The sequence below is a fragment of the Manacus vitellinus genome, unplaced genomic scaffold (assembly GCF_001715985.3).
Source record: "Manacus vitellinus isolate BGI_N305 unplaced genomic scaffold, ASM171598v3 scaffold_0_pilon, whole genome shotgun sequence".
NCBI classification, from domain to species: Eukaryota; Metazoa; Chordata; class Aves; order Passeriformes; family Pipridae; genus Manacus; species Manacus vitellinus.
Window position 1 is genome coordinate 18,118,913 of NW_021938789.1, and position 14,195 is coordinate 18,133,107.

At 39.1% G+C, this 14,195-nt stretch overlaps 1 protein-coding gene across 7 annotated transcripts in view; it reads right to left on the minus strand.

The window, feature by feature from the left end:
- Positions 1–14,195, minus strand: part of APBB2 (amyloid beta precursor protein binding family B member 2) — a 164,725-nt gene that overhangs the window by 29,139 nt on the left and 121,391 nt on the right. For all 7 annotated transcript variants that reach the window (XM_018068550.2, XM_008927420.3, XM_018068572.2 and 4 more), the window contains one exon: positions 9,903–10,030. In XM_018068550.2, coding sequence (XP_017924039.1) covers positions 9,903–10,030 — 128 coding nt within the window. The remainder of the gene's footprint in view (positions 1–9,902; positions 10,031–14,195) is intronic.

Genomic DNA, 14,195 nt, shown 5'->3' on the forward strand with positions numbered 1-14,195 from the left:
AACAAAAACACTATCAGTGTCTGAGATCCTTATACTTACCCTGAGCATGTGCAAGGTCTAGATCCAAGGGTTTCACATACATATAATTTTGAGGAAAAAAGAAAACGAGTTTGTGGGTACAGAACTTGGGTTCAGATTGCAGTTTGCTTTAGTTTGAACAAAAGGAAAATCATATTATAGCAACACATTCACGTTGTGAGGACAAGAGTGTACTTTTGCATGTGCAGAGGGTAGTCAGTCCTAGCTGCTGCACTCACACTGCTGGCTCACAACTACGGACTTGTAGTCCTAACTTGAGGTAAAAGCAGAAGCAGGTTTGCATCCCAGCTCATGCATCTGCAGCACCGAAAGCTCCACTTCTGCCCTACAGGAAGAGAAACAAATGTTTCTCAAGGTAGCCTTGCCTTCTGCTATTCTGAGGCACCCATCCTATCCCTGAAGCAAAACTTTTTGACATTTCCAGGAAACAAAAAACTAGTCCTTCTAGCAAATCTCAGCACAAAAATTTTGTTTAGTCTTTAACAACCTAGAAGCTTAAAATCTCCCATAATCTACTTTCATCACAAAATTAACAAGCAGTACCAGCAGTGCCTATCTTCTAATTTACCTGAAATTTCCTATTATTTTCAAAAAGAGAGGAGAAAAGGTGAGAGGCAAGTGAGGAAACATTTAATAAAGTTTAAATCCTGGATTCAGACAGGCATATGAGCATCTCCATACACATCTAACAACTTGTTAGAAACAAGTTTCTAACATCCACTGATGGATGAAGAAAATTTGAAATACTACCTTGAATCCTAAAGGCTCCAAAGTGACAAAATGAATATGTCATTTATGAATGCCTGGACTGGCAATATTCCAGAAGAGCTTTGTTTGTTTTTTTACATTAAGGTCCTTGAAGCCATGTGTGTACTTCATAAATGGAGGGCAAGTTTGCTTTCTCTAATTCATCTCATTATGTTCCTGATGGTAGCTCAGCAAAACCAGAGATGAAAAGCTATTTTCCTAAATAAATACACATAACTGTCCCCCAAAAAGAAAGAAAGGAGTCTTCCTTAGTGTGTCTATTTTCTTGTGAACGTGGGTACTTTTAATCTTAAATGTGTATCTACGTTGTCGGAGATACACGTGCAAAGTGTCTTTAGATTTATCAGGCACTGCAAAAAGGAACTAGCAGAAAATAAATTTCTTAATGAAGAAAGACTGATGATACACAACTAGAAAGCAAAAGCAGTTCAATACACCCTTGGCAAACTGAACTACACCTGTGATCAGCTTGCCAAAAGAATGACCTTAACTGCTCTGAGACTGTCTGTAATTGTAGAGGACAGGCCATGAGGACCCAGGTGCACCCCTCAGTCTGAGCTACTGAAAAATAATTCTGTAAGTAATCTACAATTCCTTTTGCTACATCCTGTTGACAAATACAGCATCATTACAAACATTGCCACACGTCACTAACAGGTACCCCAGAACACAGGCAAGTTCACTTTCACAGGTTCTTGTCCGAAATGGAAAAATGTGCTTACTTCACTGATGTTAAATATAGGATCAGGAGAATACCAGGACAAATACTGAAGCCAGCCACCTTGCAGACCTCTAACTCTTTCATGCTCTTCTAAGAGTCACAGTAGGCTCCTTACTTTTCCACCTGCTATTTTGTTCTCGTACAAGAACCACCCTAGCCCTGCTAAAGAAATAACATCCTGACACTCACAGAGGTACTACACTGATTTTGCTGAGCAGTATTCAGGTTTTCCAGGTCCATCTCTATAAGTTATGGACTAACTCAACTCATGCTGAAACCAATAAAAAACTTCCTATCAATTACAAGGGGAATTTGGTCCAACTCAGGGGGCACAAGCATACATCAGCCAACTTCGAAATTAATCAAGGTGGGGAGAGGGGAACTTCAGGCAGTAAAATATTGAAATTCTAGAGATAATTAAGTTCTATGTTTAATGCATCATTCAAATTATAAATTCAAATTATCTTTATGGCATTAAGATGAATAGTATTTGTGTGAAGATGACCATCACAAAAAAAGATGTAATGCACACAGACTTCAATGTCATTAAGCACAAATTTCTTTAAAAAAAATACAGATGTTAATGTAAGTTTCTAAATACAGAAACAAGTCAGTCAGCAACTAAACCCCTAAATGTTTAAGACACTTGAATTATCTGTTGAAAAAAAATCTTTTAGTTTGCTCAAATTAGTGTTTAAGTTTTTGCTAATCAATCTGCACATATCAAAGAGACTTCAATAGGCAATCTACCTCCATTGCCAGAGGCCAAATTGTTCTGAATACCACTGACAAACAAAGGCCCTTTTCCCTGGTGGAGCCACTGTTAGGAAAGAAGCCAACATACCATTCTCCAAATTAAAAGCCTGAAGTGAAAACACTTTCTAAATACATGGAATGGATAAGACAGTATATGCTATGATTTACATAAAAATGCACTGCACATAAATTTTGAATTGCAATGAGCTAATAGCAAATGTGGAAAAGCATCCACAGGCAGATATGACATTTAAATAACTGAAGTGGTAAATTGATAGCAAGAGCATCCTCATATATTTTAGAGGCATATCCCAAATTATTATACAAGCGCAGTTAGCCAAGTTTGTGACTGTGCTTAGAGAGTGACACAGGACAAAATTTGTACCTTGTTTTACTACTGCATATACCACATGCCAAAAGGCATCCAGTGGTCTACAAATATGTAGGCATGTCACAAGTTCTCTTGATATCAGGAGTAAAACACTCATGCAAACGTGAAAAGTTAATACTGGCCTATTTCAATACATCTCCACTCTACCGTCTCTTTCATGTTAAATCCCAAAGCTAAAATAAACCAGTCTAATGAATCAAAATATGAATGCACACATGCAGCTTTTTTGCATCCACTTCACTGTATTTGCTCGAAAATACATTGATTCTGTAAGCTTGACTGGATTTCCCTTTTCACAGCTGGATTGTTTCATTACCCCCTCCTAGAACACACTGCACTTCCAAACAATGATGTCAGGACTTATGGATATAAATGGGAAGTTCTGTATAAACAATCACTTAAGGTATTTCTTAGTGAGAAGGAAAAATGCTTCCAAGACATAGAAAGTGATATTCAGACACAATTAGCTTAAAGAAGAGGAGAAAGCAAATGATAATTGTAAAAAAAACCCAGCTAAAAATATAGGTCAGGAAAGCCAGTAAAATCCTTTTCCTCCAAAATAATCCTTCACCTATGCCCCATTTACCTGATTCCTCACAGTATGTTTTGTCCTTATTTCAAGGTTACGGGGACCGAAGGGAATAGGCAATATTGATTAATGGTGTTTCAGAGATTGAAGAGTGCAGCTGAAATTACACATTCTTCGAAGGGTGTTATCTTTTCAGAAGAGCAGGTGCAAACACCATTTGAGTTTTAACTTATTTTATTTTCTGCTTTTCTTGACCATGTCTCTAATGCAGAAGGGAAAGTTTATTATTCATTATCTTGTGCAGTTTGATAAGCTTTTTTCATGGAACTGGAGAAAGACTCAATCTCAGAGCACATTCAATCATCACCTCAAAAGGAGGGCAATCCAGGAAGATCTTAAAACACCTCCCTGAACGATGTAGCTACAAGCCACAATGCATCACTGAAGCCTGTTGTGTTGCTTGTATACAAAATATTTTCTGAAAAGAATGATAAATTACAAACACAAAAGGATATCCCAACCACACTAAACTTGTATTTATTCTCTTTATTTCTCTTAGCTTTTAATTGTCTAACTAAGGCCAGGTATCCCTCCTGAAGTCTCATGTCCACGTGATAAGACAAGCACAGGAGCTCAAGCCAGGTAATATCTCTAAGTACACAGTCTCAGATGGGAAATACAGGGTGACATGAGATGGGCACTCAACATGCAGCACAGCTTCCACACTCCCCATTCACCCTTGTTCTGTCCTCTAACAAACCAGTTCTCAGTCAGACTTGTCCCTACCCCTCTTAGTGTGACACACAGTCAAAACTAAAAAGAAAATATTTAACCTGTTGTAGCACTGTTGTTCAAGTGAAAATTTCCATTTCTGGATCTACAGAAAGGTTCCTAAATCTGAATTTAGACATTTGATTTTCAAATACACTGCATATACAGAGATCCTGCTTAAGTCAGTGGACAGTGCAGGTGTTAAACACCTCTGAAATATGGCCATTTTTATTAAGCTGTTGAAACAGCAAGAGAGAATTCTATTTTTAATTTGCCATATTCTGAGGAATTTGAGCCATCATTTCATATCATTTATTCCTCATTTTCCACAGATTTGTCCCATTTTCCTCACATCACTCCAATAGTTTTCTCTTGTTCTAACAGCTCCTGAGATAACAGAGTAATTTGTTTTGTTATTAGGACTTTCTTCTCTTCCAGCCTTACAGGATTACATCCATCTGACCTGGGGCATCTATCCATTTATTTGTCTGCTCTCCCCTTCTGAGGCCCCTCAAGCCTCATCTTTGGTTGTCCATTGTTCTGCTTTCCTCAATCCAGTTGCCTTCTCTGCCTTTCTCCCCTTTTTGAATCCCAGCTTCATTTTATTCCAGTGTCTAGGCAGCAGAAAAACAACAGCAGTTCAGAGAAGGGCAATGGACATCCACACAGATGAAGGGATCCCGATCACCCCCACCTGACAAAATGGGCATTATTAGGACAGAGGAGGGAGCACAAAACATTCACATTGTCCAGTCAAAGTGCCTGTGGTCAGAAAACCCTAACAGCAGAGAATGTGCCTCTTTCAGCACTTAAGAACCAAAAGCAACCAGGCTCCCTCCTCAGCCTGTCAGGAAAACACACAAACTGTACAGCAGAAACAAATCTGCTCTATGTGGTGACAAAGCTAGTGGATGAACAGATGTGCTACGTGGTTTGTTTAACATTCAAGGTGCCTGCACCATCCAGCAACTAGTTCCATACTCAGTCCCATCAAAGCTGGTCTCCTGAATCTACCAGCAGCCCTCCTGGCCAGCTAACCACAGAACATTTCAGCTGGATATACTGCTGCTGTATGAAGACACCAGGAGAGAAGAAACTGTGATCTTTCAGTCAATTATAAAACTTGAGGCAGGCTTTGGATTGGTGGAAGAGCAATGCAGATATAGGAGGATTCAGGTAAATGTGCTAACAGAAACTCCTTTACAAAACTGATGGGCTGTTACCTTTTCTCTCTTCCCTGTTAGTGAGCAGCTCAGAAGGCAAAGGACATGCACCAGCACTCAAGGAGAGACAAAACCCAACCTGGGGAATGATTTATCTATAGTCCTGCAGTTTGCAAGTGAAAAGAACAGCCCTTTTAGCTTCAACAGACTGAGGCCATAAACATGCTTTTTACCACAAGGAAAAAAACACGGCAGGTGTGGCTTGTTAAGAAGCAAACACAGCACTGACAATTATTCACTGATACACCTGTGACACTTCCATGTGACAATTACCTTATTGACCTTGAAATAAAACCATTTATGCAACTGTAAGGACTTTTCTTATTTACAAACAATACTAACTGAATCATCATGGCTCTGTTTTCAGTAGAGCAGCATAGTGGCTTTTACTTTTAAAAATCACAAAATATCAACTAAGAAACTAAGTCTGCCAAAAGGCTGCACATACAGAGTACATTTATTTTCCTTTAATGTCCATATATATGTATCAAACATAGGAGCTCACAGAGTACACATATATATATGTATAACCACTAATTTGTGGGAACCTGCTTTTGTTCCTGATTTTTTGAAGGTGCTCCAGCCTTTCTTAAAATCAAACATTTTACCAACTGATTAATGGAAAACAAGGGATGTTACCTTTCGAAACAAAAAGTCACCACACAACCCAAGTTAACAAAATTATGAAGCCTTTGCTTATCAGAGGATTGTTAAATAAGAAACTCTAGAGATCAGGATATTAATGTAATGTATGGAGAGAGTGAATACAGTCTCCTGGAAGATGTTTTTGCCTGAGATGAGCTAGAAGACAAATCCTCAGATTAAATTTTCATCAGCAGATCTCTGTATTTCATCAATCTTTCATTATGGCATAGCTTAGAAAATCATCTGGTCAGGTGTCATTAGAAAACCTCTTCATCTTCCAAGCAAAAACTACCCAAATAAATTAGTACAAGCAGAAGAGAGTTAAAAGGAGGGCCTGCAGATCGTTTAGGGGTTCAACAGATCAAAATACAGGGAAATACACATTTCTACAATATTTTAAAATCGAAACACTACCTTTCACAACAAATCCAATATGTTTTTTATACAGGTTCTTGGACTAGAAGATACAGCTAATTAACAAAAGTCAAGTGCAACAACTTCTGGAAGACCTTCATCCCGGAAACTGGGATGTCACTAACTTTGTGGATGCTTAATCCATCAAAGCAGCAATGTGATCCCCTCACTTTTTTTCTGATGATGGCAAACTCATAATGAGGGAAAGTTGCTTTTGCAGTCAGTGAATGGCTCTGGTATTTCTCACCTCAGTAGTAACAGGTGATTTTACCAGGATGAGCCCAAGGACTGTTTGCTAATATATACGTGAAAAGAGATGCAGTGCAATTTCCAGCTCAACAATATGTTTTTCTCAGCTCGTGTTCTCCTGTCACCAAACGCTTCTTTCTTGCGTTAGTGCTTTTTCAGCAAGCGCTACATCGTTTATGCTACCTTTCAAAACATGTTTCCTAGACTAAACATCTCTATGCCCAAAACACATTGTACATCTGATTATTCAGTCATAAGTTTGTTCTTTCTGCTTGTCCTTTGGATCTTCTGCTATTTAACATCACCTGCAGTCTGAGTTTACTTACAAATAATGGCTACACTGCTTTTCCTGTAGTCTTAGTTTTTAAAATGTGTCAATAAAATATTGAACAAATTACATTTCAAAAAGGGTGGGCTCCAGTCCTGAAAGTTATTCTGGACACAGTATTTCTGTAGAAGCACCTATCAAGATGATTACAAAGGGCTAAGAATAGGAAAGCTCTGAAATCAATCTTATGAAAAAAAAATAGATTCCAACAAAAGTGGCTAAGAACATTATTGTGCCAGCAAATGAAATATTAAGGCTAGTTTTGATTGCGTGTTTAATACATAAACACAATATATAATAAACTTCAATAAACTATTTCTTGTTGTTACTTACAGCAATCAATCTAGAAAAATCATATTCTCTTGAAACAAGAAATGTTCCCTTTGAACACAGAAAGGCCCACTCCCATTACTGACAGTAGAAACATGAAAAAAGGTTAGTTTATTTGCTCTTCCAGGTTCTCTGTGTTGTCAGTGTCGCAAAAACAACACCTTTTCAGGAAAACAGTTGAGAAAGCTTCTACTTTCTATGACCAAAAGGTAGAACTAGATTTGTTTGAGGGGTTCTTGTTGCTTGTATTTTTTAAATTGGATCTGTACTTCTCCCACATATGCCATAACTGAGTATTTTTTTTTTCTTAATAGAGATGTGAGTTTTTGCAGAAGTCTCAGCAGAACTGGAATGCATCTTTGACCCCCAGATACAGCATGTAAACGGGCAGGAGTGGGATCAGAGATGCTATTTCCTGTGCCCAGTACATAGTTTTTGGTAAATGCTGTGGGATATCATGGCAGATCTGTAGGTCAGAGCAGACAGAATGAGGTCCACACACGATCTTTCCCAGCAACTCCTGCCCTACTGATAGGGCTTATATTCATCTAGAAGAGTCTGCTATTGCCTCCCAACTCCAGATATATTTCACCAAAAGCTAACAACATTATTGGTGTCACTTGGTAGCAAAAGGCATATTTCTCTTAAATGTTCCCTTAAAACATTTATGATTCTATGACCAGTTCTGTCTTTAGGAGAGGTAGGTACCCAGCCTGAGGAAATATGACCCATTATCTTATTTTATAAACAACATAATGGAATTATTTTATTTTTCAAAGAAATGTAAGTATTTGGAAAAAGAACTGTAAATCCTTCCAAAAAAAATGAATGAAAATTAAAGCTGGCTTCCTTTAGTCTGTAAAGCTGCATCACACTTAGGTGCCCCTTAAGATGCTCTATTTATTTTTTGACCGAACTAGCAAGCCACTACAAAATCTGACTTGAAGGGAAATGTGCAATGCGACCATTTCCTAATGCAAACAAAGCACTCTAATGGTTTATTCATAAGAAGTTAAAACCTTTTTACTTTGCAGCATTTCAAACTGGATTTCTCCCTTTTAGATCTCTCAAAAATCTGGATCAGTTAAAAACCAGTTAACCTGCCCCCTCCAACTATCAGTCACTTATAAAAATAAAAAAATTAGAAAGAGTCACCCTTCCTCTTGGAAATTTAGCAATTGATAATCTGAAACTTTGAGGAGGATTATAGAAGCTTCAGAAAATCTTTTACTGGTTTTCAGGGCTGCAAGTGCACATTGCCAGGTCACGTCCAGCCTCTCATCCACCAGCATTCCCAAGTCCTCCTTGGCAGGGCTGATCTTGAGCTGTTCATCCCCCAACCTGTATATACTGGGGGTTCCCTGACCGAGGCGCAGCACCTTGCACTTGGTCTTGTTAAAACTCATGAGATTCCCATGGGCCCACTTCTCGAGCTTGTCCAGGTCTCTCTGGATGGCATCCCGTCCTTCAGGTGTGTCAACAGCACCACTCAGCTTGGGGTCACCTGCAAATTTGCTTAAGGTACACTCGATCACTTCATCTATGTCGTTAATGAAGACATTAAATAATACTGGTCCCAACAGGGACCTCTGAGGGACACCACTTGTCACTGATGTCCATCAGGACTCTGAGCTGTTGACCACTACCCTCTGGATGCAACTGTCCAGCCAATTTGTTATCCATCTAACAGTCCACTCATCAAATCCATCTCTCTGCAATTTAGAGGGAAGGATGTTGTGGGGGACCATGTCAAAGGCTTTACAGAATTCCAGATAAATGACACCTGTAACACTTCCTTAGTCCACTGATACAGTCACTCCATCCTAGAAGACCACTAGGCTCTAATCAAATATAGACATAAACAGCAGCAGCTTGTTAAGTGTTACTCAATCCCTACTACCCATGTGTCAGGATGGGTAGTGTCCTAAGATCCTGGACTTACTCCATGTGAATGGCAATGTTTTTGCTAGGTCAAAATTCCAAGTGGGACAGGGAGACAGCTCGCTCTCCTGCTCCAAGTCAGTCACTTTCACAACCCTGTTCCCACAGCGATGTTACCTGACAAAGAAGGATGTTACCAAAAGAACACCAGTCAGGAAGGAAAACTAAGGAAAGACTGCCTCCAGGGCAGGAAGGCCTTTAGCACGTACTCCTGGTTGTTTCCTACAGAAAGGAAAAACTTCAGCTCCCAGGCAAGCCACATTTCATGGACAAATCTTAGTATTCTGCAACACCCCCGGGAATTTTCTTCCATCAAGAGCTAGAAGTAATGGTAATGGCTTAAAACCATTATTTTTTCCTCAATCCAACTTTTTTCTCCATCAAATCAAATATCTCAAGAAAGTGGCAACACATGCATACAATCAGAGCATAGGTGGCACATTTAACTTGGACAAGCAGGAAGAAATGCTTTCACACAGCCAAGAGAAACATACTATAGGACATATTTGAAAACATGGTTTTATACTAAAAAGTATTACATGTATCTGAAACAAAACAATGTTGTGTATGCAGTTTTATGCACCTGGCTAAATTAATCTGAAAGGTTTGTTGAATATGGGTTTAGCAAAGCAGCATGTAAGTGATACACTATGAAAAGCAGAGTTTAAAAAGTAACACTAGCAAGAAAATAAGAATTTACCCACCTTCCCATAGCCCCAGAACACACTTATATGTACTCTGTATCAGTAGACCAAAACAGCACCAAGTCAAGAGGGATAAGGAGAGCGAAGACTTACCGACCATTGTCACGGCCCACACCCCAGACTCTGATGCTCACAATGGGCTGCGAGTGCAGAACTGTGCGGTCCATGGGATCAATCAGGTTCAGCATGTCATTTTCCAGTATAAGGTACATGTCTTTGCCCTGCAACTCCAGACAAAGTACAGTTACACAGTACATCCCCCTCTCAAACCAACTGGGCTCAAGGTGCTATGCCTGTGCTGTTCAGACTTGCTTCCTCTTAGTTTACTCAAAGTTTTGGTTTGTTCCAAGAGCAATTGAAAACTAGTTCATATACTTCCAGTGTGAAAAAGATGTAAGATACTTTCTTTCTACTACATGTTTAAACAATGCCAATCACAAAAGGCTTTGATGTATTTTAAATGCAACTCATTCAAGCCCAAGCTATTGAGTTCTTCAACAGATTCTGTGTTCATCTTTTCTTCAGTAGATTCTTCCAAATACATGAGAGGTCACAGTCTGTCTCAACAGCAAAAGCTTATATCAAAACCTGTACCCATGAGGCAGAGTTCCTTCTTTCAAAGTGTTTTGTTTCCATAAACTTTACCAAGGGATTATGGGAAGAGACAGCAATTTGTATGTGTCAAAGGATTTACAAAATACTCTTTGAAGAATGATTAAAGGGGAAAACCTAGCATTAAGACCAGATTGTGAATTCTGCTAGTGATTGCAGAATCCTGGAGCCAGGATTTCCCCCTAACTCTTTGGCATGTAAGAACAAGGATAATGCTTTTTCCCTTACAGAAAACAAATTTAGAGACAATTTTCCTTTTGATGCTAATTCACAAATGCTAATCTTCCCCCTACTGCTAGCATTTGTAATAGGTCTGCTGCCTGTCCTATCACACGTACTACCTCTCTTCTTGGAGGCCGTACACATACTCTGCAGACCATGAGATCCCACAGAAGTGATCCTGGACCTATTGTTGAGAGTTAAGACAAGCTCCTGCCAATCAGAAGAAGGTGGAACCTATGAGCTAAACACAGAGTAATTTGTTTCCTCTCTATTGTGCCAGAATCTATAAACGAACAGAAAGAATGGAAAGGATCTGACTCTCTACTGACAAATGTTTCAAAACCAATCTTTTCCTTCACCTCAGTGTCACAGAAACCCTCTTCTCGCTTGGTTACAGTGGCTCAAGTCTCAATGATGTCTAATTTTGTGTCTGGCTAAGAAATAAATTCATGTCACTCTGGGAGCCTTCTGCCACAGTTTGTTGGCTAGGCAGCATGGGGCAGGCACTGCCCACCTCCTTCCCAACCCAAGATCTCCTAACAGTGAATCAAAGAGGAGCTGTGACACAGAGCTGGCAGTGCAAGTGCCAAGAGGGATGTGGGAGAGATAGGGGACACCTGGTATATTGATGCCAACACAAGAATATTTTGCCTGATGGGAAAAAGTACAGCTGTGGCAGAGATGCAAGGCTGTATATATAGGTTGCTCCTAGAGAAGCAGAAACAGATGTAGCTGTGATAGTCATGCACAAAAATGGGGCAAATCAGCAGCACTGAGCTGCTAGCGACATAGAGAAAAAGAAACATGAGTAATAAAACACAAAAGCCAGGATGACACCAGACAGATCAGGATGATGAAGGAAACCAAAGAGAAAACAGAGTCATCACAAAGAAAAAGTGGGAAAAATTTGCTTGGAGGTCAAAAGCAGTAAATAAATTGTGTGAAGAATGTTGCCAAATGTCACAAAGATTGCTTTTTGGATCCATTTTCTACTTAAATATTTGTTCCAAAAGGAAATTATTACAAGAATGTAAAATCTGTTCATCATGCAAAATATACTGGGATTAGAGTAATGAAACTGAAACCAAATTAGCTGGAAAAAAATTGGAGAACGGGCAGATAAGCAACATAAGTCACAGGAAATTATCCTTGTAATGCTCAAGGGACAGCTTGTCCACAACCAGAAACAATATATTTTGCTAATTTTTGTAGCCTTATTATACAAAAGCTATTTTAGAGATGGAAACACTGCATAGGGCAAAAAGACATTATTTAGACAGACTGGGAGTTTGAGCATAGGCTTTAATGTCTCAGACTGCTGAAGAGCTGCTGAGATCTCACGGTTTGAGATGAGGAAAGGGAAGAGCCATGCAGAGAAAGTAAACAGAGGGAAGAGAGGCTCAATGCCAGCACATGACCCAGAAGTGTTACAGGCTGAGGTATATAGGTCAATGGCAAGAATGCATCTTTTTCATGTAAGTGATATTGTAACGTACAGAAATATAATGCATGACAGAAGAGCAACACAAACAGATGAGTAGCGTTTTTCTTTTTAGATTTTACAGGACAGTAGACGTTCAAAAGTTACAGGGAATTTCTTTTGGAGCAAAGGGCATGAAATCCCACGTTAAAGCCAGTAACAAAGCTTCTGCAGGGTCAGGATTTTAACCAGGGTATGGGAGTTTTTGTGTTTTTTTTTAAATCATGAAAACTTGGTGATGGTCCTAGCCCCAATTTCACTTTCATTACATTCTAGTTAAAGTAAATCTTTAGGCAATCTTAAAACCCCTATCTGCAGTCATCAGTTCTAGTCTCCTAATAGATTTCTGCTATAATTGCTCCATCTGATGGAGCTGTCAGTGACACAGCACTATTTTTTTCAGATTCCTCTCTAAAACACACCTCTTCCAATCACTCTTGAACCTTTACATAGCAAGCAGAAAAATGTGGTTGGTTATAATGAATTCTTTTAAAATCAAGAATACAATTTATTTCAGGAGCCACCTATTAAAGCACATTGTCTCTATTGTTTTGTCAGGCTGATTTTTTTTTTTAACAAATAGCAGTCTTAATTGAAATATCCATTCAAGAGGACCAAAACTTTTCAACAGTTTGGCTTAAAAACCCACAAGGGTTTCCAACAGAGAACAATGGAATAGACAGAAATATGGGAAAATGTGAACATTAACTCTTAAAACAAAGCACATGCAATCAAAGTAAACAATATATTTCAAGTTGACGAGAGTTCTGTCATCTGAAATATGGGTGAGATTACACACATGTAAAGACACTGGGGTTTTCCTCCTCCTGGGATCACCAGTAAGTCCAAAGTCCATGACTGACACACCTGTAATTGCCTGTCTAGCTAAATTATCTAAATAAAACTGATCCCAGATGTAAGAAAAAAGGGAAACCTATGTTATTTTGTTCATTTATATATACAATATTTATTTCTTACATAGAAAAATCCTTCTGAAATTATTTGAAATAGATGGAACACTATAAATGAGCTCCTTAAAACATAATTTTAATTTTCAAAGAGGCACTTGCTCTCTGTAGCACCTTGGCACTGCTGTGGTCATAGCCAGGATACTGGACTTGAGCCTTAGACTGCAACAATGACTTGGGAGACTGACTGATATTTTTCCTAAAATATTCATTTAAATAGACAAGTCTTTCTTTAATTTCCTTTTTGTCTGGCAGTGCCATTTCTCTTAGATCACACAAAGGAAGTTACAACATTCACTCTTTCATCACTTATATATTCAGATCTTGTGTGGCAAATCTACACTAGTGTAGCCCTCCTGAAAACATGTCAGGAGAGAGGTAGAGAATAAGATTTGGCTGAAGTTTAAGTTGTTCCATGAACAAACAAATAACAAAAATGTTTTACTGTGTCTCCTATGCCCCCTGCACCTCCCACCTTTTCCTTTCTTGTTTCACGTACTCCATATCTTCCACTTCTTCATCTGTCCCCAGCACACCTATTTTTCACACCACAAAACCTCAAGCTTCCTTTAGTTTTCCCCCTGAGTTCCCACAGCATTATCCTGCCTCTGCTGCCAGTTCAGAAAGCACCATAGAGTTTGCCAGGTTCAGTTGATGAAGGTGCACCAACCCTCCAGCAAACCGAGAGCTGGGCTCTCTGTTTTTCCTTCAGTGTGTGGGAATTCAGCATCCTTCAAAACTGGATGACACTGGTGCACAGATTCAAGAGTTACTGGAGAGGAACTAGAAGACAGACTAATGACATACAATTAATTTCCTTCTGAAACACTGATAAAATAATCATCTTAAAATAAGCCATCTGTCCGTCAGTCCCAATCTTTTCATATGTTTCAGAAGCACAGGTCATGCCAGTCTGGGTTTCCCCAAAGCTCTCTGTCACAGGCAAACCTTCGAAAATGCTGTTCTAAAGCACTACTCTCAAACTTCTTGAAGACTTGCACTGAATTTCAACAGTTTGGCTTATGTGTTCCCAGCACTGTCATTGCACGGGTGTGTACCAGCACAGATGTAAACATGAAGGCAAGATCTTTGTGGCATCTGCTG